This window comes from Phycodurus eques, chromosome 7 (assembly GCF_024500275.1).
Source record: "Phycodurus eques isolate BA_2022a chromosome 7, UOR_Pequ_1.1, whole genome shotgun sequence".
In the NCBI taxonomy this organism is placed as follows: domain Eukaryota; kingdom Metazoa; phylum Chordata; class Actinopteri; order Syngnathiformes; family Syngnathidae; genus Phycodurus; species Phycodurus eques.
Genome location: NC_084531.1, coordinates 12,295,680 through 12,321,913, shown reverse-complemented (window position 1 = coordinate 12,321,913; position 26,234 = coordinate 12,295,680). Strand labels below are relative to the sequence as shown.

General features: G+C 42.1%; 1 protein-coding gene across 2 annotated transcripts in view; it reads left to right on the top strand.

The window, feature by feature from the left end:
• Positions 1-26,234, top strand: part of arhgap35a (Rho GTPase activating protein 35a) — a 120,688-nt gene that overhangs the window by 63,613 nt on the left and 30,841 nt on the right. For both annotated transcript variants that reach the window (XR_009768892.1, XM_061681474.1), the window contains exon 2: positions 13,658-17,507. Coding sequence is in view for 1 of the 2 variants with exons in the window: in XM_061681474.1 (XP_061537458.1) it covers positions 13,773-17,507 (3,735 nt within the window). In the remaining variant the exon portion in view is untranslated. The remainder of the gene's footprint in view (positions 1-13,657; positions 17,508-26,234) is intronic.

Genomic DNA, 26,234 nt, shown 5'->3' with positions numbered 1-26,234 from the left:
GAGATTTTTTCACTGGCTGGAGCATCATTTAGAATTGCTCTGTTTCTTAAGTTCAGAATACATATTTGTATTAAACAGGCACAGTGGAACCTCTAAAATCCATTTTGGTGACCTGCATTTGAGCAGATTTAGAAAAAAGTATACCTTAGGAGATGATGTAAATAGACATAATTACTTCTAGAGTCAAACTGTCACTATTTAAATTTGTTCAAACAACAAAAGGCTCTTTCATGACCGATGACAAAGACATCATGCAAAAGTGATTCCTGTCACGTCTAATAGTGTAAGAAGAAGCCAACTTTTGTGGAACGTAAGCTAGGGATGCGTGGTATATGCGGTAGATTTGGACTCTATCAAATGATTGCGATACCGCTTGTTGATAGCGTCATTGTATCTGCCTCAGTGTGAAAATGGCTTCAAGCACATCTGACCACGGAGCTGGAAGAGATCCTAGCTATACGTGCATCTACATCGAACAGTCTCCTATCCTCCCTGCTTTCCCGGCTTCTCGGGAAATACAGTATGACTGCTAGGTGCTAAGCTAACTTCCTTCAGGTACGAGCTGCGGCTGGCTAGCTAGCGTGGCTGCAGAGGGTGTGGAGCCGCTCCTGTAAGTCACTATGATGACTCCATGATGACGAATAAGCTGCACTTCTGACAAGTATTCACTAAAAGAGTATGAGGAGTAGCTAATTGGCAAGAAGAGAGAACAGGAGAAGACTTAGAAGCAAGGCTAACCGCTAAGCTAACGTCTAAGTTGAGTAGTGAAACATCTGAATTGGTGCTTAGGTGGGACAGTACATTTTTAACAGAGGTCTGGCTGGAGAGCAGAGCATAATCATCTATGAACAGTAAATTAGCAAGTAAATTATCAAGTGTCTAGAGAGGAAATATTACAACAGTTTACACGTTAACTTTTTGATGCTTTTTCTGAACTGAGCTCTTATATGGTACGCTGAGGTCTCATAATATGGGGTTCAAACTCTCTCTTTAGAGGCAAATTTTTCCCGTCAATTTTTGTCAAATTCAGAATCGTAAGACAGTAGGGGTATTCAATTTCAGAAGTTCCACTGCACTTGTCATAACTCATTAGGTAGTGCACCTAACTGATAAAAAAAATTGCTCATAACTAAGTGTAAAAACTTCCCCAAATGGCAGCCAGATGCATGTATTGAAGTATAGAAAGGGGCTTCCCCTGCTTCTGTGAGACTAACCGTTAGCCCAATTACTCTCGTATTTGGCGGCTCATTCAGGCGGAGCCTCTCAATATCTTTCAACTAAAAAGAAGTCATATGAAAGCCACAAGGAGTGTGTATGTGCTCAGTGTCTCCTGCAGGTAATACTATCTGCCGGGTTTAATGTACATATTTGCATACACGTGTTTGTTGCCATTGGGGCTGTTTAAGTGCACTAGCCTCAGGTGAGACTGGGAGACCACAACCTACAGTAGCTACTGAATGTGCCTATGAGCATATCCAATTGTTATTATAGTGAAATACTTTGATCCACTGCATGCTCATCTCGCTTTTGCAAGAGAGAGTAAGATAAACGTTGAGGGTCACGAGTTTGTGCTTGAGAAAAACACCAGTATATCTCATCTTGGATGTATAGCTTGTTTATGTCGGCTTTATGTCGGCTTTGGACAAAAACTTTGTTTATAAGCACTGGCCTTTAAAAGTCTGCAAATTCATTCCCATATAACATTGTTAAATGAATACCTTGTTTAGAGAGTTAATGAAGCTTGCGCTTGTAAACTCTCTGATGAAATGTGAGTTCTGGTGAATGACAGCTAACAAGTTGTCTCCAAACTTTTAAAGGTTGTTCGTTGTCTTGGAAGCACTTTTGTCCCATGATTTGAATTTCCGCTCTCTTGTTGTCCATTCGGAGAGAAATGGCCCCCAGATTGAAGTAGACAGTGCGCTGTCATTACTTTTGGATGAATGCAAGACACTGAGAGGATATATAAGGAAGTAGTTTAAACTTCCAGCTGTCATAGTCCACCGGCACGTTATGTTTAGCTGTGCTATCAGCAAGACCTTCTGCTGCAGTGGAAGAGGTGAAACCGCTGTTACACACACTTTCTCTGCCCCTTTATCATTACCCGTCTCCAAATAGACTCTTCATTATTTCAAGAACCCCTCTTTATCTAACTTAGAACCTTGCTCCCTCCTAAACTGTGCATGTGGTCACCTCTCCCCTCTTGCCTTGTATCCTGCATTCTTACTTGCTGAGTGTGTGTTGGTTTACAGTCTTTGTCCCACTTATCCTTTTTTGTACCTTCATCCTGCATCCTTCCGCCCTCTGTCCGTCTGTCTGCCGCTCTCCCCGGGAGGTCTCTTGGCGTCCGACGTGCTATTGCTCCCGTGCCGGGCAGGCGGAGGAAAGAGGTGGAAGTAAACTATAGCAGACTATACAGTATGTATGAAATGGAAATAACCAATATACACTGCATGTTCTCTAAAGTGGTACAGTAATCCAGTAAATGTAGGGTTATGTGCTTTATGTCCCTATGTGCAGTGCTGTATGACAGGCATGAAGGGATTTGTTACTGCTTCACCGTAGTTATCGCCGTGCAATCGGATCATACAAGTGGCGCTGTCTGTTACAGCTCCATTTGCGAAGATGCAAATAACTGTACCTAATCCACAGAGTGTCTATAATCCCACTCGTAAATCTTCTGAATCAGACCATGGATGTGTGACTGATGCTGTATCTCTATTTTCACGTGTGTGTGTGTGCAGACGTGCATTTTCTTGGTTGTTAGATCTCAGGAAGAAGTGCACCGGCTGCAACAGCTACACCTGCTCTATTGACATAAATGAAATTCTTTGCTACAAATAAACCTTAGTCTCAGACCAGGAGAGGGAAAATCTTTACCTTCCTCTTTTTGCATGCCTTGATGCCTCAAACATATAAATTATACCACTGTGTCAAGGTGTGCCTTATGAGGTGTGTCAGAAAAGTTTCATGCCTGTCGTCACAAAAGATATACCGTAATTTCTCGTGTATAATCTCACGGCACACCAACAAACAAAAATGTCACAAAAACGTGGATACGTTAATTACTGTATGTACTTCCTGCCATCTAATAGAAGACCATTCATTGGTTCTGTCTGTCACTATGCCTCACTGGCATAAATAAAGGAACAAAGATACATTATTTATTGTAAATATATTTTTTTGAGCAATTACATAGACAACTATATACAGTAAATGAACACGTTATTTAAATAGCTCCATCTTGTGATCAGATCGGTTATCGTTTTTTTAAAACTCAATGATCGGTGATTGGCCCCAAAAATCCTGATCGTGTAAAGTCTATTCTTTAGTAAATGAGAAAATTGTATTACCGAGGCAGAATTTGTAAGATGGGTGCAGTTCTTTAAAGAAAACATGAAGGGCCAGGCGAAACACATTTAATTTTATTTTAATGGGATTCAAATTAAACTGTCAAGCATTTCAGAAAAGCATTGTCATTAAACAAAACATAACGATCAAGAAATTAATGATGGTTGTTGTTCAGTCGTATTAAAAATATATATATATATATATATATATATATATATATATATATATTTCACAAATTCTGCCAGGGTATGTAAACTTATGAGCACAACTGTACAAATATGCAGTCATAACTGCATATATAACACCATAACACCTAACCTATAATTCCATTACAACAAGCTGGCAATTTTTTGACTTGAGTTCGTTGTCACATTTCTGTGGGGCCAATTATGTATTACTCGTGCACTCACTGTAGTTGTCTCGCCATGCTGCACTATTTGCATATACTGGCCACTCATGCCAGAGTAGCATCTGCTCCATTTGCACACTGATTGAGGAGTATCTGTAACATTTGCACAACCAACATTGTCCCAGATGATCGCACTACTCGCCACTTTAAACCGCATACACTCCTTGAAGTCTCACCGCTCTTTGCACAATGGTCATTGCACCGGACTATTGCAATATTAGTCGTTCGAACTGCTCTAAGTGCTAGAGGACTCTGCATCTTTTTGCACAATTGTTTTTTGTCAATGTCTTGATGTCCCCAAAGTGTTCTGTAAATTGACTGTCTGTTCGGCTCCAACTACCGGAGACAAATTCCTTGTGTGTTTTGGACATACTTGGCAAATAAAGATGATTCTGATTCTGATTCTGAAGTACCCCTGTCATATTGGAATTAAATTGTAGACTACACCTAAGGCACTAAGGCACTTTCGCAGCATTCTTCTTGGATTCTTCCTGGATCCTTCACAGTGTCATCATCACTGCCATGTTGATGTCGTCTATGTCTTCAAAATGGGTCCCATTGATCTTCCCCCTGAGCTTGGGAAAGAGAAAAAAATTACATGGAGCCAGGCTGGGAAAGTGGGGAGGTTGCTCCAGCGCGTAGATGTTCTGGTCCACCAGGAGCCATCGGATGCTCAGGGCATTGTAAACAGACGTGTTGTCATGGTGAAGCAGCCACGAGTTGTCCTGCCACAACTCTTGCTTGTTTGCCTGTTCCCATTTAAGTGCATCAGAATCTCTCTGTAGACATGTTGATTGATCGTCTGGCCCAAACCGAAGGGGAAAATCATTACTTTGTAGCTTTGAAATACATATTTTTTGACACCAGTCATGGAACTTTTCTGACACACCTCGTATATGTCAGGAAATTACATTTGAGGGACTCGCAGTTCAAGTCTCTCAAGGAGTGATTACAATGTTGGTGAAAACCCTGCCCCCAATTCTGCTTTAATACATTACACGATACTGTCAGATATGGTATATTTCCTCAAATAGTAAGCTTGACTCTAATAGACGTGACACAATTAATCGCTTGGTGCATTTTAACATCAACAAATAAGCTCCACACCTAAAGAGAGACTTCCTTTTTTCCCTTCAAGAACAAAAAAATCAGATGGTACCAAAGACACACACAACAGACATCTGTACAGGTAAGGTTAGTGGTATATTTTAAAGAGAATGTGTAGTGTGGAGCATTGTGGAATTAAAATCATTTCAGCATTGAGCTGAAAAACACAAAAGATACAAGAAGAGAGTGCAACTTGTGGAAATCGGCAAAATAGAGGGAGGTGTTAAAATACGTGTACAGTGGACTCCCACTGTACCACTCATCATTGTTTGCGCCCCACTGTATTCGAATATTTTTAAGCTATAGTTTTTTTTACCGTATACAGCTGACAAGTCTAAATTTAGAGTTGCGTGCCTTTAGTGTAGTACCATTTTGTGCCAAAACATGCTGTGCAGCACTAAGGTCTACCTAAAGAGATGCAGCCTAATTAACAGCAAGAAGAGGCAGAGAAGGTTCCCACTGAGCTCTCGTAATAGTCATTGTTCTCAACGAGCATATGCCTGTGAATATTGTTACTGTTTGTCTGCGTTGCTGGTCCGTGTGTGTTAAAGTAGCAGTTTGAGGGTTTACAATGACCTTGACATCAATGCTAATTTCTGTCAGCCCTCCTATGGGATTTAGCATTATATGTTAGCATTAAGCGAGCAGACATATGTTTAATGAGCTTATATGGTTTGGTTGAATGTTTGTGTTTGAATTTACAATATTTAAGTCTCATGTTTCAAGTGTCATTTTTTCAATAAACGTTAACTGGGAGTAATAAAGTTTAAACCCGAAGCAAGCACGCTTTTCCTCTCATTTGGAGAGCTGTGCGAGCGACAGTGAAAAGAGACACTAAATATTTAAGTGTTTTAATAAGTTTAAAGTGTGTGGGTCTGTGAGGAGTAAAACTATTTGAAGAAGAAAAAAAAGTGCTCTCACTGTATAACAGATTTTCACCTATTGCGGATAGGTCTGCAACATAAAACCCCCATGATAAATGGGGATTCACTCCTTTTGGTAAATTGTAATAGACTGTATATTCATTTAAATTTCTGTTCAATTAGTTAATGTTACACCAAACAGACATACAATGCTTTCTGTAATTCAGTAAATAAATATCCTGGTTTGCTGTATGAGGAAATACACCATTAATAATAATTTAAATGAGTTGCTATTTTGTTGTTGTTTAATAGGTATATACATGGGTGCAGCAGTGGTAATACATGTCAGACCTGTTCACATTTTGTAGATTAGTCCTTCTTTACCGTTTCAAAGTGTTAGCACATGAAGACCAGGAAGTGGTAACAGTGCAAGGATTGTCCCTACCCACAGCTTCTATCTCTTATCCTCAACCTTCAGTTTCTTACTAATGGACATCATGTCCACTGATACAGTGGAATGAGTAGGTAGGAAGTGTGTGTGAGATGGTGATGGAAAGAGAGCCGATCCCCACAGATGGAGGTTGGAAATCTATAACATGAAGATAATATTAGTCGGGGTGACAGCACATGAGCAGAGCACCAATAAGGGCGAGGAAGCGCTTGCACACTTGCATCATGCAGAAGTGAAAAAGAGGGAAAACATTTTTGCACTAAATGGAAAAATAAGTGAGAAGACTTTTCCACTTTTCCCATTCTACTACTGTCATCGTCATCACTGTCACACTGCTTCATGACCTTGTCAATAACCAGGCCTTCTGAGTGGATAACAGTGTACAAGCAGAAGGCTGGTGTGGCAATCTCTCAAGTGTGATTCTTCATTGAGCACTTTTCATTGGAAAATCAGCATTAAAAAAATCAAATCCTTTTGTTATTATGGAAATGATTTACCTCAAGGAATAACCTAGGGATATGTGGGAGATTAATCATTGATATTGTCAGCGCCCGAGGCGCGCAATGTTCTGCCTCAGCAGCTAACATGCATTAGTTTCCTGGAATAGCTGTCTCAAATTAGTTTCTCCTCATAGTCGGCATGAGTGAACCTTGACTGGTTCTCTGTCCTTCCTAACTCTTGTTAACTCTGTAATGAGAGGAACGCAGCTACCCCATGATGGCTTGTATATGAACATTCCTGCTTGCGAGCAGTGAACACAGCCTGTTCGTCCCTCACTGGCCTTTGTCGCACGTTTTTGTGAACCTTACGCCCTGCTGCACGAGCCCTAGCTTCCACTACCCTCCTGCCTATCGCTCTCGCCTTCTCTTGTCCTCTCGATGAGTAGTGACCGAGAATGGGCTCTTCTCGTTACATGTCTGTTTTGACCATTGTAATTAATTGGGAAGAGAAAGGAGCAAGAAAGGGCTGTGGAAAAAGAAAGTGATGTTTTGAAAGGACCTGATTTTTAACACTGGTGGGTTGTCTTTTGAGAGTAGGGATTCACTGATATCGGTATCGGTGGCATTACTACATTATGCACGTGTAAAATACTCATAAGAATGCACGGATAATACGTTACCGATCTCACTTCACTGGCCTTACATATACCTTCCGGGTAGGAGCGAAGTCAGCCGTGTGGAGATACACTATATTGCCAAAAGTATTCGCTCACCTGCCTTGACTCAAATATGAATTTAAGTGACATTCCATTCTTAATCCATAGAATTTAATATGACATGGGTGTACGCTCTGCAGTTATAACAGCTTGAACTCTTCTAGGAAGGTTTTCCACAAGGACCATTTTTCCAGAAGCGCATTTCTGAGGTCACATACTGATGTTGAACGAAATGGCCTTGCTCACTGTCCACTTGAAATCCAAAGGTGTTCTATCTGGTTGAGGGACTCTGTGCAGGCCAGTCAAGTTCATCAATACCGCATTCTCTCATCCATGTCTTTTTGGACCTTGCATTGTCCACTGGTGCACAGACATGTTGGAACAGGAAGGGGTAATCCCCAAACTGTTTGACTGTCAAAAATCTCTTGGTATGCTGAAGCATTGAAAAATCCTTTCACTGGAGGTCAGGGGCTACTATTTTGGACATTTCCAACTTTGTGGGAATAGTTTGGAGATGAATGGGTAAAAATTCCCATAAACTCACTCCTATACCTTGTTGAAAGCCTTCCCACAAGAGTCGAAGCTGTTACAGCTGCAAAGGGTAGACCAACATCATATTAAACCATATGGATTTAGAATGGGATATCACTTAAAATCATATGTGAGTCAAGGCAGGTGAGCGAATACTTTTGGCAATATAGTGTATTTAAAGGTAAACACGAGTGACACTTTTAGCCGACTGAAAATTATGCTCTGCTGGGGCAGCGACGGGTTGGGGGGCAGCACCGCAAGCCGTCTGGCAAGCAGTGAGTTTCGAACCCTGTTGCGCGGGCTGCGCTGCTTACCTCCGGCCGAGCCAGTCATGAATTTGCACTATGCGACGGTTTAATGAACTATCACTTATGTTGTGCTGTCCGTTACTTTTTATAACAGGATATTCTCAAGAAGCAGTGTAGTACTTACTTTATTTTGTAGTTTACATGTAGTTTACATACATTTACATGTAGTTTACATACATACATGGCATCCATATTGCTACTTGTTTACTGTATATTCACCAGAATCTACGTACTTCTTCGTCTCTTATTCTTCGTCTTGTATGTACTGTATGTACTGTTTTTACACAGAGTTCAGACTGAGACATAACTTACATGACTAAAAAGCCTTGTGTTACAGGCTTCATTTATGGGAAATGTGTGGCAAGACTTAGATAAACATGCAGTTGGATGAAAATGTTAGTAATGACAAGGTGTTACTCTGAAAAGTGTTATATTTTAGTGAATCTAATGCCATGTACAAGAAAGGTTTGTGTTTTTGAACAATATTTGGTTCAAATGAACCAATTGCAAGAGGTATGGCATTATCAAATATATATACTCTGTATTGCCTCGTACTCAAATGTAAGTACTGGTACTCGTACTTGTTCTCAAGAAAAGTGTTAGTTTATGATGACAGCATTTTCAAACCAATTTCCATCTAATCTACTAAGTAGTATGCACACCAGGCAGGCCAGTAATTCATGACACTTCAGGTGAATGAAGAGACTTTTGAAATATTGTATTATAATTTCAGGCCCTCAAACACTGTTGTCAGCTTCAACAAATTCAAAATCAACTGTTATTATTATTAATCAGTCTTACGTTAAAACCGGTCTTGTGTAAACGGCCGCTTAGTGTTAGACCCTGAACCTTAAGTTAGCCATGCTTTACCACGCCCTGCCCCTTCTTTCCTGAAGGGATTGCAGCTCAGATGACCCAGGCCACTGACCTACCCCCTTCCCCTCTAAACCATTCTTCCCCATACCCCATCCTCTCCCAGTGTGCTAACTTACCACCCCTGGCCTCCTCCCCAGAACAGTGCCTTCCATTCCTTCCTACACTTCTTTTCCACGGCCTCCTACTCCCTCTCTATCTTTTGTTTCTGCTTACCCTCCAGTTTTTAAGATAATAGGCAAAAAGGACATGCCCACCGGACACCAGGCTTTGGGGTGAAGCAGCAAAAAGGTTCTATGCCTCTCTCAAGCTAGTTCAGTTCAGGCTGCAGTGTCTTAAAGTTCTACCCAAACAGGGGAAAGTGCTCTCTAAATTAATACATCTATTTTTTTTAAAATGTCGCTTTTAGTCTGCCTGTAAGCATGTCGTTAATACAAGCAGATTTGTGCAGTTTACTGCCATTTATGTTCTATTGTTCTGTCAGTTTGTCTTAGGCATGGCAGTCAGTCGCTTGAGGCATTTGTTTCTCATCCATCTGCCGTTAAACTTTTACATCCCCACATTTGGCAAGACGGAGTTCTGCTGTATGTTTCTCCCAGTGTCATTCAGATGTCATAAAGCAAAAAAAATGCAGTTGGGTTTGACTTTACTTTTAGTATTTTTTCCATGTGCACATAGAGTACCTTACTCGAAATGGGAGTAGAAATGTGTTTTCTCTCACTTTAGTTTCGCATACAGGCAACAAGATGTTGATGATGATGATCCTGATGATCATGAGGAACTGAAAAAACTACTACTACTACTACTACTATACTACTATAAAATTGGGGTGACAATTTCAGAGTTATGGAAGTCATGTGTCGCTGCTTGACAAATGTACACTTTGCTGGAGAAGCATTGACAAGCTCATTATCGTGAGCAATGACAGTTTTTTTTTAAATTTGTGTTTTCCATTGAGTGGTCCAATGTCTTTTTTTCCAGTTGTCATTTGAAAGACGGTACTATGTAAACTTCACCTGAGACATACATAGTTAACCATGTTGACACTCACACAACAACTTTGAACAAAGGTGGCGTTGGTGCAGATGCCAGCAAATCATCTGCATTAACGTCGAGGTTCACTAACCTTAAGTCTCTTCATTTCTAGTAAATAACGAAGCAGGGTCCGACGTTAAACCTTTTTTGATTGGGCCACCATGAGTGTGGGGTGTGTGTCTGTTGCTTGTATATTATGATTTTGATGTACCTTTAATTATTGTTTGTTTATTGGAGGTTGTACTGTACGTATGCGTTGAAAGGACCCCCTTGAAAAGGAGATGATGTATCTCAAGAGGCTAGCCTTGAAATAAATAAATAAATACATAAACAAATAATGCAAAATATTAAAATGCTTCAAGAGACCACGCACACATCCATTCAGTCTTTCTGATCGACCAGAAAAGCCACTAAAAGTGCACAGTGGAGTCTGGTATGTATGGTGCCGCAACCAGCATGTGGCAGTGCTTAGTTGAGCTTCATCAAGCTCCAGACGTCACGTGACTGTCAGTTACGTGACGTAGTCAGTGCCTCACCAATCATGAACCTCACTGCACGTCACTGGTATGTAGATGTCACTTTATTGTACCCTTTTGTCAATAGTCACGTCCATATCTCGATCGGACATCCCACCCTCATACATGCCAATTTTGATGAACCTCAAAAGTACTTTGGTTTCATCCGAGCCAAAGTTTACCCACCTCGTGGCCTCTTTTTTCCGGTGCTTCCTCGTAAAACAGCCAAGGGTAAAGTACTATTCGCACTCTGTCACACGGGCAGCACGGTGGCCGACTGGTTAGAGCGTCAGCCTCACAGTTCTGAGGACCGGGGTTCAATCCCCGGCCCAGCCTGTGTGGAGTTTGCATGTTCTCCCCGTGCCTGCGTGGGTTTTCTCCGGGCACGCCGGTTTCCTCCCACATCCCAAAACATGCATGGTAGGTTAATTGAAAACTCTAAATTGCCCGTAGGTGTGAATGTGAGTGCGAATGGTTACTTGTTTGTATGTGCCCTGCGATTGGCTGGCAACCAGTTCAGGGTGCACCCCGCCTCCTGCCCGATGATAGCTGGGATAGGCTCCAGCATGCCCGCGACCTTAGTGAGGAGAAGCGGCTCAGAAAATGGATGGATGGATGGATATTAGTATGCAGTTGGATGAAAATGTTCGTATTAGTATTGGCCCCAAAAATCCTGATCGTGTAAAGCCTACCCGTTTCCTGTCAAGTGCGTGTCGCGTTTTTTACTTTCGTCATAACACTCCGTGTGAGCTGGGATATTTCAGTGATAAAAATATTTCGGTCCGAAAATGCGACTTTCTAAGCGGGCGAAATTTTTCGGTGACTTCAAAATTTGTAATGCTGGCACGAACGTCTCAATAGATATGTTGAACCAGCATTTTTGGTCCCGGACCCAGTTCTAAGTTGGAACCGGTTTTTGATTCCCACCACTAGACTTGAGGCTGTGAAACGTACAGACCCTTTCCAAAAAATTTTAATAGAATGGAAAAGTTCATTTATTTCCATAATTCCATTCAAAAGTTAAACTTTCATAGATTATAGATTCAGGGTCCACAATTTAAACAATTTAAAGTATTTGTTTATTTTTACATAATTTGGGCTTCCTGTTCATAAAACCCACGAAATCAGGATTTCAAAAAATTTGAATACTGTGAAGAAATCACCATTTACTTCTCAGTTTTTGTAGAAAAAAAGAAAGAAATGAGGGTCACATTAAATCAATCAAAATATGGTACTATATAGGGAGTGATACTGTACTCACCAACCCTTTTGAAACTGAGAGCTACTTCTTTGTTACTGATTAAGGCGACTGGCTACTAGTTTGATATATACTTCTGTGGCGACCTCAGATGCAACGTGTCGATTACAGGTTATACTATGGCTGGAAGTAACGATTATTTTCATAATAGATTAAACCATTAACTTTTGCATTATTTATCTAAATTGATCATAATTCAGTTTTGTCCATAACATGTCAAGGAAATAGCGAAAAATGTTGATCATTGTTTTCCAAAGTAAAAGCAGATGTTTGCAAATGTCTTATTTTGATTGAACACAAAGATAATCAGTCTGCTTTCATGAAGGACTACAGAAACTTGAGATTTACTCTTGAGAGGCTGAAATCAGAGGATTTGGACAATTTTAAGTTAAACAATGTCGCTAAGTGATTAATCGATTATCAAAATAGTTGTCAATTCATTTGATGAGCAATTAATTGTCCATTAATTGATTATGACACCTCTAGTCTAGCTATAATGTTATTGTTATCATTTTAAGGGAGGTTTTTGCTGTAATGTCTTAATATTTTATGCATATTTCCTTGATTAACATAAATAAACAAGACATTCTTGTTGATAATGATTCCCCCTTTGTCTCCTACCTGGCAAAGGACAGCAGGGGATATTGCCTTTGTAATTTAGATTCACAGTCTTAAAGGAATTACAGAAATCCAGGTTCTAAAGGCCTTGCTGTAACTGTCAGCTTTGAACTTTGATTAAGAAAATGCCTCTCAGCTTATATGAAACTGGTGAATCCACTTTATATGCCGTAGTTGACACATGGCAGTTGTGTGGTTGCATTATGCAGTGGGTTCCGCTGTCTCCATCCATCCATTGTCTGTACCGCTTTATTGATTTTTATTATGATACAGTTTTTATTTTTTCAACTCCCCCTGCCGGTTTTGTTTCACTGCCTGCTCCTCATTGTACTTTAAAGTACAATGTTGAAAGATGAATGCGCATCCACAGACTCACTACAGCAGCGTGCAAGTTTGGTTTGGTTTTAGTCTTTGAAAAAAGCAGTTTGTTTTTGTATATTAAATGCTTAAGTTATGACATGGATAATAATTGTCACATCTGTGTTTTGGCTGTCTTGTAGCTTTGGAAGAATTTTGTTCATTACAAATTGTACTGTCAGACAGGGTCGTTTCATGAAGAGGATTCTTGTCTCTTGTTGATTTATTTTTAGATTGTGTCTCATGACAGAATGCATTTTATGCCGTTTGGGCTACCAAATAATAAATGGCTTTCCCGAGTTGGGCAATTAGTAAATTGGAACACTATGTTTTCATCTATTTGTCGTGTGTGTCTTTCATTTGGGGTGATGGGAGCTTGAAGTGCTAGTCTACACTGGTATCTACTGTATGTGTGTCATTATGCTAATAATGTTTCTTCTGAAAGTGATGAAACTGCACAACTTTTTTTGCACAAGACCAAGATTGTTGTAATATGTGAGTTAATTGCACCAAAATAATGATTAACATTGAGGCTGCAACCACGGTTCCGAGAGTTATCCTAGCAGCGTTATATCTATTGAAGGGGGGAATTGTCTTTTGCTGAGCTACAGCTAGGTTAAGTTATGCACTGCATTCCAGCAGCTTTGCTATTGACCTCAATCTTTCCTGGAAACATTCATTGAAGGAATAGGATCACAAATTAAACAGTAATTATGATGACAGGCTGTGTAATGCCACTAATATAGCTTGTCATTTTGATGTTTTATTTCAGTATCACTCTTGAGTAATTATATTTTTCTCTTCTGCTTCCCTTTGTCTGTCTTACAGGGTCAGATCTGAGTATCGTGAAATCCTATTGCATGGGATCCCTGTGTCCTTGACAGCCTCTGTCTCTCACAAGAGCTTGAGGCAAGGATGACAGGATGAGCTTCTGCCAGCGATTATGATGGCCAAAAAGCAAGATGTCCGGGCACCTACCTACAACCTGGTTGTGGTTGGGCTGTCTGGTACAGAGAAAGATAAGGGCCAATGTGGAGTGGGAAAGTCCTGTCTGTGCAACCGCTTTGTTCGGCCATGCGCCGATGACTTCTACCTGGACCACACCTCAGTTCTCAGCACCAGTGACTTTGGAGGCCGTGTAGTGAACAATGACCACTTCCTCTTCTGGGGAGAGGCTGGGAGGACTATGGAGGAGGGGCCAGAGTGGCGCATGAATGTGGTGGAACAAACAGAATTCATTGATGACCAGACATTCCAGCCACACCGAAGCACAGCACTGCAGCCATATATCAAGAGGGCAGCCTCCACCAAGTTGGCTTCAGCTGAGAAGCTGATGTACTTTTGCACAGACCAATTGGGGCTAGAGCAAGACTTTGAGCAGAAACAGATGCCTGAGGGGAAGCTCATGATAGATGGATTCTTACTCTGTGTGGATGTTAGCAGTGGTATGAACCGCAGCTTTGAGGATCAGATGAAGTTTGTTACCAACCTGTACAACCAACTTTCCAAAACTAAGAAACCTGTGGTACTGGTTCTCACCAAATATGATGAAGGAGTTGACCGCAATATTAAGGACTCGCACACCTTTGCGCTAGCAAAGAAAAACCTCCAGGTGGTCGAAACCTCAGCGCGATCAAATGTCAATGTTGACTTAGCCTTTCTGACACTTGTTCAACTAATTGACAAAGGCAGAGGAAAGCCCAAGATAATCTCTTACTTTGAGGCACTGAAACAGCAGAGTCAACAGATTGCCTCGGCCAAGGACCGATATGAGTGGCTTGTCAACAGAATTGTGAAAAACCATAATGAGTTATGGCCCACTGTCAGTTGCCGCATGCAGACAGCTCCAGAGTACAAGGACTATGTCTTCCTTGAGGGGACACCTAAAGCAAAGAAACTCTTTCAACAACATGTACATAGACTAAAGCAAGATCATATAGAGAAACGCAGGAAGGCGTATCTAAGTACTCTGCCACAGGCCTTGTCTATACTATTACCACAATTGGATGAGATAGACCACTTGAGCTGGTCTGGAGTTCAGAAAGTATTGGAGACCAAGAGAGATTTTTCACATTGGTTTGTTGTATTAGATGACACACCATGGGAGACCACGCCCCACATTGACAAAATTGAGGATGATCGCATACCCCAGGACCTCCTCGAAACTCACACGGCTGAGGCCATATATAAGACCCACCTGGACCAGCTCAGGAATGACCGCAAACGAGCTGAAATTAGATGGGAGTTCAAGGAGAAACTTAGTGTCTCTCCATTCATTACTCCAGGCAAACCGTGGGAGGAGGCTCGGAGCTTCATCATGAATGAAGACTTCTACCAGTGGCTTGATGAAGCGGAATATCTGGATATCTACAATAAACACCAGAAGGAGATTATTGACAGAGCCAAAGAGGACTTCCAAGAACTGCTTCTTGAGTACTCTGAGCTTTTTTATGAACTGGAGGTGGATGCAAAACCAAGTAAAGAAAAAATGGGAGCAATTCAGGAACTACTGGGTGAGGAACAAAGGTTTAAAGCCTTACAGAAGCTGCAGGCAGAGAGGGATGCTTTGGTATTGAAACATATCCACTTTGTCTACCACCCTACAAAGGACACCTGTCCAAACAGCCCCCACTGTGTGGACTCTAAACTCGAGCAGATACTTGCTTCCAGATTCCCCACTCGCTATGCATCACCAGATAGTTCAAGACTGGATGGAGGCAGGGCAGAAAGGATAAATCTAGTCATACTAGGTAAAGATGGGCTTGCCAGAGAGATGGCAAATGAAATAAGGGCATTGTGTACCAGTGACGATAGGTATGTGTTAGATGGAAAGATATATGAATTAGCTCTTCGTCCAATAGAGGGCAATGTACGGCTGCCAGTTAATTCCTTCCACACACCAACCTTTGCACCCTATGGTTGCCTTTGTTTGTACAACTCAAAGGAATCACTGTCATATGTCGTTGAGAGTGTGGAAAAGCTTAGAGAGTCAACCATAAGTAGAAGGGACAGAGAAAACATTTTAGCCCAACTTCCACTTTTCCTCCTGCTTGTGACTAAGCGTGGGGTGGGTTCCATAGGGGATATTGGAGGGGAAACAGCTCAGACTCTTATCCAGCAAGGGCTGCAGGTTTCTGCAAAGCAGCAGTGTCGTTACCTAGACCCAGCCTCTCCAGGCATGGGCTATGGGCGCAATTTCCATGAGAAGCATCTCAACCAGATGTTGAGAGGCCTCTTAGAGTCCCGGAGAAGCCTACGGACCAGCTCTCCACCCTTACCCCCGTCATTATCTGCCTTCAGAGACTTTCAGTCTCAACCAATTCTAGAATCAGACCTCAAAATCGTCATGTGCCTCATGTGTGGAGACACGTATGATCTCGACCAGCTCCTGGCTCCTTTCTTGTTGCCCCAGCATTGTCGCCCTGCTATTAGCCTCAACAGTGGCACCTCTGTCTTGCTGGATCTGAGTATAGGTGGTCAGAGGCAGACTATTGAGCTGTCTTTGCTGTCTTTCCATTCCTCATTCTCCCTCCGCAAGACTAAGCTGGTCCATGGCTACATTGCAGTTTACTCTGCTCGGCGGAAAGCCTCTTTGGAAACTTTATGTGCTTTTCTGTGTGAGGTTCAAGACATCATTCCAGTACAGTTGTTAGCAGTTGGGGAAAGCCAGATGGAGCTTTCAGACTCAGAGTCAGCTAGGGAACAGGTCAGTCAGGGAGAGGAACTCGCTCATGAAATTGAGGCAAGGTTCAACACAATAATATGTGGGCATGGAGGAGTTGTAGGTGGGCTTCATAAAATCGATCTTTTCCAATCTTTTCTCAAGGAGATAGTGGAGAAACGCACTATTATTGAGGCTACACACATGTACGATAATGTGGCTGAAGCATGCACCAATGAGAGTACCAGCCCCCTTTGTGGCTCTCCCAGTCCAGTTAACATTCTTATGGACTCAGAAGATGATATTGACCCGTCAGCACCTTACCCTACCCTGAGGGAAGATGGAAGTAGTGGCTCCCATCTGGTAAGCTTCAAGCTGCCAGATCTGGATTCAAGTGATACATTTTCTGTCATTTCTGAGCTCAGCACTTTTGAGAGCAAGCTGAACAACAAGGTGCCTCCCCAGGTGAAACCTAAACCTGTGCGCAAGGTCAATCTTGGCCCTTACATGGACCAACAGGTTGGGACCAACCGACGCTCCTTGCCCCAAGCTGTCAGCTGGGCTCCAGGTAGTGACGGTGGCTACGATCCCTCAGACTACGCAGAGCCTATGGATGCTGTGAGCAAACCTCGACATGGAGATGAGGAGAGCATTTACTCCGTCCCTCATGACAGCACACAGGGCAAGATAATCACCATCCGTAATGCTAACAAAGGTCACTCCAATGGTAGTGCCGGGGGGAATGGGTCGGACAGCGAGGCCGATAGCAGCTCACTGGAGCGCAGAAGAAAGTTGTCAGCTATTGGAATAAAGCCCAAGCTTTACAGAGATCGATCAAAACGACTTGGAAAGTTCAGCAGTTTTAGGACGAGCTTCTCACTCGGCAGCGATGATGAAATGGGGGGTCCACCAAAGGCTAGCCAAGATGAAGGAGGTGCCCAAAAGGACAATTCCATTGAGGAGAGTGAGGATCCAAAAAAGAGAAATATCCTGAAGAGCCTGCGCAGAAATACAAAGGTCAGTGTTTCTATGATTAAATTTGACTTTCAAGTTAATTATGATACCACACTGATTTTGCGGTGTATTAATCTCAGAGAATGTCACCTTCAATGCTGTTTAACTGAGTTATGTTGGATTGGATTGGACCTAAGATCGTCTATTTTCTTAAAATGGGATTGCAGAACATTATAACAGGACAAATCAACTACCTTCACATTCACTTTGAATTGGGGTAAACACAATCTTTTCATTTGATCTAGGAAAACTGTACCTAATGACTTGCTGAGTGATTTATTATATCAACAAAGCGAGTCAGAAAGTGTTCATGAGTCCACAGTGTTGCTTTTAAACAAGTCCAACATTCTCATAAGTCTTTTTGAATAAATGGTGTTATTTGCCAACTCCTTCCTGAAAAGTGCATACTCCAATGCAATTATTTTCCATAGAATGTCACTTGTTAAATATATTGTCCAATATTAGCATTTAATGACTTCTGCATCAATACAGGATGTTTTTCCACATGCATTTGTTTATGGTTAGAATGGAAGTATAATTAGTTGTTGGCTCAGAATCAACACCTGCTTCCTTTGGTGGATAATTTAACACTGAAGTTGAAGACTAATTAGTGTAATCTTTGCTTTCGGGCAGCCATGCTCAGTGAAAACATGACAGACTTGAGAGGATCCTCCTAAAAGCATGTTTGCTACATTGTCCCTGACCGCTCTGTGGGAGCCCTCTAAACAAGCTGATTATCAGAGACAAAATAAAAACTCTCGTCATTAAACTGATTGCAGATGGAAGAGATTCACAGTGAATAGAGACATATTCGCCAACACTTTAATACATGTCAACCAGATATTGAAACCATCGCTTTTTCATTTAGTATACTGATGAATAAAAATGAATGAGAAATTCATATTCGCTAATTATTTATAAACATTTCTGCTTTTCAGGAAATGTTAGAAATTGCAGGAAAGGTACCTGCAAGGTTGAAAAATATTTATTGCGTCAACCTACTTTCAAAACAAAATTTACGATTGAGATTAATTATATTTGAACTAATTCCAGAGTCTAAACTGTCAACTTCCAAATTGAAGCCCATTGTTAACAAAAAGCTGGTCAATACCTGCTGTGCCCAAGTCCTATTAAGCAAACAGACATGGTAACAAAAGACAAGTGTAAACCAACCAAAATAAACATTTCTTAATTGTAAGCTAGTGCTGTCTTACCTCGTCTTGTGTATGAACTAATGAAGCCTGCTTGGATTAGAGGTAAAACGTCTTCTAAGACAACCAGAACAGTCCAGTTGCAGTCGGTTCAATGCCCTGATAATGAAAAGACCTGGACAAATGAGAATATTTACAGGCAATAGGAGGGTTGCATTGATACCATTTGCTTCAAACTGAATTCAAGTACAAGTAGTTACAGTTGAGTACTCGCCGATACCAAGTAGCGATACTTAATAATGCCACTACGACACACAATTGTGATGTTTTATTTTAATCAAATATTATTCAGAAACACAAAACACTTTTTTCTTGAACATGGAATTTGTTCCACTCAAACATAATACTTTTTAGACTAACAACTTGTCATTACTGACATTTTACCATCCAACTGCATGTTTTTATCACAGTCTTGCTACACATTTAACACTTAGATGTAGCCTGTAACACAAGGCATTTCAGTTATAAAATAAAACTTAGCAGGACAATTGAGGTGATCCTTGCGGGTTGTTCGGCCTGGAACGGAATACCATGGAGTGGAGCTCAAGAAATTCTGTGCCTGCTAAATGGCCCATATCTGCAACTTTGGGGACGGCTGCCTCCGTCGCCACCCAGGTGGAGGTCATCATCCATTGTGCAAAATATAATTTGCAGTCGGTCTGCAAAATGGATGATGAACTCTGCTCGGGCACCAACGAAGGCATCTGCCCCGCAAGATGCAGTTGTTCGGCAAGCACAGAGTTTCTGGAGCTCTGCTATGTGCTGGTTGGCGCTAGGCCGGTCCAGTGTTATGATTTGGTTTATGATGTCAGTACATGACTGACATAGCGCCTTCTCCACCTACTCAGAAGGTACATGTCAGGCTGGTAAAGTGGTATAGATGTTGTAGTATTTGAGCATTTTTTCAAGTAGGAGTACAGATGTATAGATTCGGTCCATCCTTCCTTAATAGAATACTTGTGAACACTTGTGCTCGTCATTCACATGATCCTGTGATCATTTCAAACTATCATGGCACTAATACTGACTAACTTGAAAGTACATGGACACTGCTAAAGTATTTCTAGTTTAAGTGGATCTTCTTACTTCAAGGTAACTTCTGGAGATATCATATCGCCTTCTTTCAGGAAAAACTGTGGCAAAACTCCCAAAAAGGATAAGGCTAAATTAATCTTTTAATGCTGACTGAAGTGAGGGCTAGTGAGGTTCTGACATAACAGAATATCACAGCGCGATGTCCAAAATGTAACATTAATGCATACTTTCCCTCAAAATAAATTGTTGTTCAAGCTTCATGGTACCACTGTATTAGCAAGCTATAAATGAGGGAGATTCAAAATCAAAATGTATTTCTTCTTTTAGCCAGATTTTTGCCTTACACTGGCATACTTGAGGCGTAAATGATCCTGGCTGTGCGATCAGAGAAAAGGCTCCTCTTGCCGAGTTACACTTGACTTGTTTGATTTTCTAGTGGAGTGTTTTTCGTAGGTATCTCCCCCTTCACTCTACTCCCCCACCACTGCGGTGACACTTTTGACCTTAAACTGTTTACCAGTCCTGGTATGCTGTTCATTCTCTTGCACGGCATGGTACAGAAGGCCCTTGTGTGTATGTTGCGCTCATGTGATAATTACGATGCTTGGTAGCGGCATGGAACACATTTTCACACATTCATTGTGAGGTCAAAGGAGTGTCTGTGTAAAGTCTCTTTTATTACTATATGGCCTAACAGTTTTTTTTTCTTTTTGTGTATTTAGCTCACAACTTGCTTACCTTGTGCACCAACAGCTTGAGAACTGTAAAGCCAGATTGTTTACTGGCTATACTATTATTACGATGGCCAAGAGTCTGTGACCTACATAAGCAAGGTTACAGGCTCCAGTAGCTCCGACCTTTCTCTTGAACATAGTGCTCTGTGACCTGGCCCTGGAAGTGTGGGGGTGAAGCGCAATAAATGCAATTTTACATCTATACGTTTCAAAACAAATGTAACCCTGCAGAGTTTGGATCACCATTTTTGCGCTAATTATTGACTATCCAAGAGCATTTTTAGATCGCAACATTAAAAGCCATTGTTGCAGTAAAAAAGTGATCTGGCTCCATCATAGTGTTTCCAACACACCTGAGTCTACCAGAGGACTCTGTTTTCAATCGGTTCTAGCCTAGAATCCCCTCTGGGTCGCCAACTGTGTGGATGTTTTTGAGGTATCTGTTCATCTTGGAAAGTATATTGTGCTTTTATTTAATTTAATTTAAATATATTTTTTTTAAAGCAGTCAACACATCAGAGATCTGCTGTGAGACAGAGGGTACCGACAACTCTGAGTTGTGACGGGTGACAACAAATAATTGAAACAGCTTTTTAACCTGAGGCAGCCACAACCTGTGTGACTGTCCTGCACTACCTCCCTCGCTCAGCGAGAGGCCGGAAACATTTTTCTCCTGCTCTCTCCTGCAGCTTTTTTCCATTTGTCCTCAGCCGGCAAGCGGAATGCTTTGAATTCCTCTGTCACCTAGCTCCACTTGAGTGTCCTCATGCATGAAAGAGGAGAGTGGGAGATAACTCTGACATAGACAACACAATCCTGCAAAGATATTAGAGCTGCAGCTGTCGAATATTTTAGTATTTGAGTATCCTACCAATGTTTCTATTTAATAATCAGGTATTCGGATAAATTATATTTTTGCTTAGTTAAAGAGCAATTATGAATACGGAAGCAATAATAAGCCATTTCACTTAAAAATTAACGACCTATTGTTTTTCTTTTTTGAGATAATCATCTGTTTTATATTTTAAATTCACATTGAGCAGCAAACTATTTTCTTCCCTAGAAATGTTTTCAGCGAGGCAATTTTTAACACATGAAAATAAATCTTCTTAGCATTTCTTGTAAGTATAAAAACAGGTTAGTCATTAAAAAAGGCAGCAGTGCTTGAGGCTGCTTGGCGTTGGGGCTCCCCTCTCATGACCCGTGGCTGCTCCTTGGCTGGGGCGTGACACTGGGTCCCTGCAGCCTCCATCGGGTGGCCAGTTGTCGGGGCGCCTCGGTGGGGCCGGCGGATCGCCCTAGGTCCCTCGGTCTGGGACGTGTTCCGTCCACTGGGGTGCTCTCGGGTCGACCCCTGGGCCCGATCCCGCCCCTTGATTGATTGGGTGGGGTCCTCAGCCTCCGCGGAGCAGGCACAGCTATTACAGAAAACGTCTGTCTGTCATGAACGGAACAGAGGATACGGAACACACACACATAACACTGTCAGTCTGTCCATGCAAAACGGTGTCCATTCACTTGCATGTGTCCGCAGGTACACACCCCTAATGTGGGGCCACTCACTTATTGCGACAAATAACTCATGAATATTCGAATTGCTTGTGTATACCCTCACTAACACGCTTGTCCTCAAGACTTTTATAATTTACATTGTCAATCCCACTACACTTAAATTGTACAGCTGGGTTCACGACCCTCGTCCTGCACGCTTTTTCTCCTGTCTTTGTCTCACAGGGTGTGTAGCACTCCAGCCCCATACAACACTCATATCTAATGTTTCATTGTTATAGATATGTAATGATTTACTTTTCTCATCCTGTTTACAATTAGTGCTTTGTCTTTTGTCTTCGTTTCTCTCTCCCCTCTAAAACTTTGTTCTGTTCGACTGATTGATTCTGAGTCTCAATAAACATCAATTATAATACTAAGAAACCACAGCGGAAGCTTAAAAACTCCACTGTGACACAGTAAAACTGTTCCGGCATAAAGGGATACAGATCCTCCATTCTGCTTGACCTAACAGCCGAACACGACAGACAAAAAAAATTAAAAAAACAAAAACAAGGCATTAGGTGTCTGTTGTGCAAGTCCACTTGAGTAGCTAGCATTTTAGGATGTGACAGTAGGTACGTGGCAGCGTGTTTGAGTTCAAACCAATTCAGTACTGAATTGTTGAGAAATACCGAAAAATTATTTTTCAGGATCTCAGTTGGCTGGATTTGTTGAGTGGGGCTAAAAAGTAGCCCTGTGACGACAGCGGGCTGGGGCGTATACTTTCTGGCATGAGGCCCTCCCCCGCTATATAAACACCAGCTCCCTTATTCCATGCAGTGCCAGACAGTGGCCATTAGGCAGAATTGCCACTTCCTCATTCATTATAACCTGACAGATTACTACCAGTATAGTGTGCAATTGGCCATCAAACTATGCCCACAACTTGAGAAAATACATCTTCCCTGAAGTGTAATGTATTTTGTGTTATTTGGGCAACAGTGTGTCTGCCGTCTGGCCCCACACGCGTTGCGAGACAGCGGCAAACCGGACGGGATCCGAGGCCCCTAGCCAGCCCAACAATTGTTAGAGGAGCTGCTGGAGGTCCAGCACAACCATGTTAGGGCTGTCAAGCTCACAGTTGCCAGCTGCACATTGTGAGGCGAGGACCAGGAGGTTAAAAAAATTATCCAAGGGTAGCGGTGCGCATTGCGCTATGTGGCAGCTTATGGTCCACCCTTCATCGGCCACAGAAGCACGTTGTCCCGCTGAATTTCAAAGGACGGAAAATTGTCCCGGCGGCACGGCCGATTGTCATTATGCCGGCCTAGACGTTGCTTCTCTGCATCCTGTGAGAGCGTGTACAATGCCCGTCGCTGGGAATTCTCCTCTCCCCGCTATGTATTTGATTGACAGCTGTAAGTTCCAGAGAGGCGGGGTTTTCAGAGCATTCAGCGACACGCCCACAGCATCTGCAAATTGAAACAATGTCTCAATTGTTGAACATTTTGAAGCCTTATAGCCTTGAAGCTTTATAAATGTTGAACATTTATAAAGATAAAGATGATTCTGATTCTGATTTCACATACTTTGCAATTTATTTTTTATTTTTGTATTTTTCATTATTTTTATTATTTATAAATTCATTTGTTCGTTGTCGGCTTGTTAACGAGACTCGTTTCTGTGATGTGTCAAATTGACTGTTTGGTTCAACTTTAACATTGTACATTCTTGGGAATGAACCGATTAGGTGACCGACTTTACTGTGCCCCATCGACATTTAAATCTTGAAGTCAACTAATCGCTCATCACCTGTTTTTTGGCATCTAGTCTTCCAGTCGACCAACTTACAGAGGTCTTTCTCCTCGCCTGTCTGCTGGCGTCACCAGACTATAGTGATCTGTGGGTCAGCCAAATGTCCGGCCCACAAGGCCACAGTCTTCATACGTCTTTTTGAGTCAGAAAGTACAAAAATAGGCTGGTTGTGGAACAGCCTAGCTGTTATCATCGCTAGCTTAGGCTTTTCCAATCACTTCTAGTCTTAAAAGATTCATACTAGTGGTACCTTGGAACTGACGGCGAGGAACGAGGCGCAAAATCCATCCATCCATCCATTTTCTGAGCCACTTCTCCTCACTAGGGTCACGGGCGTGCTGGAGCCTATCCCAGCTTTCATCGGGCAGGAGGCAGGGTACACCCTGAACTGGATGCCAGCCAATCGCAGGGCACATTTAGAGTCTTTAGAGTCTCTAATAAATGCATGTTTTTGGGATATGTGAGGAAACCGGAGTGCCCGGAGAAAACCCACACAGGCACGGGGAGAACATGCAAACTCCACACAGGCGGGGCCGGGGATTGAACCCGGGTCCTCAGAACTGTGAGGCTGACGCTCTAACCAGTCGGCCACCGTGCCGCCGGGGCAAAATGTTAATTCAAATAATGCATCTACAACAACTGTGTGCTAATGAGAACTTTATTCATCCTAGAAGTTGTGATACAACACACACCAACAAGGTGACACTTGTTGCTTTGTAACTAAAAGGGAAACTTGTCGCTTTACGACACTCACGTCACTATGCTATACAGCCCTATAAATGCTACAAGCGTGTGAGAATATCCATCCATCCATCCATCCATTTTCTGAGCCACTTCTCACTCGGGTCGCGGGCGTGCTGGAGCCTATCCCAGCTGTCATCGGGCAGGAGGCGGGGTACACCCTGAACTGGTTGCCAGCCAATCGCAGGGCACATACAAACAAACAACCATCCGCACTCACATTCACACCTACGGCCAATTTAGAGCCTCCAATTAATGCATGTTTTTGGGATGTGGGAGGAAACCGGAATGCCCGGAGAAAACCCACGCAGGCACGGGGAGAACATGCAAACTCCACACAGGCGGGGCCGGGGATTGAACCTCGGTCCTCAGAACTGTGAGGCAGACAATCTAACCAGTCGTCCACCCTGCCGCCCGTGTGGGAACATTTTACCAAATGTTTTACTGAACTGTAGCAATTCTATCCAAGCCTAGCTACGTTGTCACGTTATGCCATGCCATAGAACACAAGATGAGATCAGCCGGTTTGTTGAAGAGAAACGTGCACTACTCCCACTAATTACAACAATTAGTGTAATGGTGAGTTGTGTTTTTAATCATTTGTTTTTATTTGTTTCTATGCTGGTTTGTTGAACTATGTGTTTAAGTGAAACGTACATGACGCAAAAAAAGGTTGGGAAGCGCTGTTTAATTGTGCTGAAAAAAATATAATTGACAAATGATGATTAACCGACTTTCAAACCCCTAGTACATTCTTTTTACACAGTTGGCCGAGGTGTGAGGTGCATCTGCAACTTTTATTACTCCCTCTTCATTTGTAATTAAAGTTAAGAGCGTGTTAGTGTTTTATTGTTTTACGTAATAAGTAGTAAAGTGGTAAACATATGTTAGAATGTTGCCTGTAAAGTTAATACAGGTTTTATGATAACGGCAATTTGACCCTGGAATGGATTTAAACCATCTTCTTTAAAATTCTATTAAAGGTCTACTTATGTCAAAGCAATAGCTCTGTTGACTTTGACTTTATGGCTTTCAAGCTTTCTCAACATTAATGCTTTTTGTAAGTCAGCCTTTGTAGCTGCTTTATGTCTGCCACATTTGCCCAAGAGGGGTAAGTATCTGCAAATGTTAGTGCGGCATCACTTCAGTCACTTTGAATAGTGAATGGCAGTCACTAACAATGGGTCCATGTGAAGGACAACTTTGATTGTTTATTCAACTGTCAGTGCAACAAATGCAGAGGTCAGCCTCTGTTGAGCTTATCAGTCTTAATTAGTGTTTCCTTGCTTATGTGTCTGTGTATTGCTGTTGCACTGTGTGAAAGTGTGTAGAATCAGGATGGAAAACCTTCAGTGCAGTGCAGTGAGGCCAGTATCTGGAGCAGAGGCCATTCCAAGCCCCATCTCTCTAATGAGCACTTCTCCACTGCACTGTCAGGCCTGCTTTACTGTTAAAGTCTATGTGCCCAGCCAACCATGCATCTCCGCCCCCACCAACCAGCCTGCCAGGACACAGCCTCGGGGGCCTGACAGACTTACTAGAGATGCAGGCCTTGGGGGCCTTCAAAACACGCCCACCCAAAACCATTAACGGTTTCAACTCAGTACAATTACTGCTGACAGTACAGCCATATGGAGGCAGGCAGAGAATGTGTAATTGTAAATAAGGGTGTTTTGAAAGCAATTACAGTATGAACATATTAC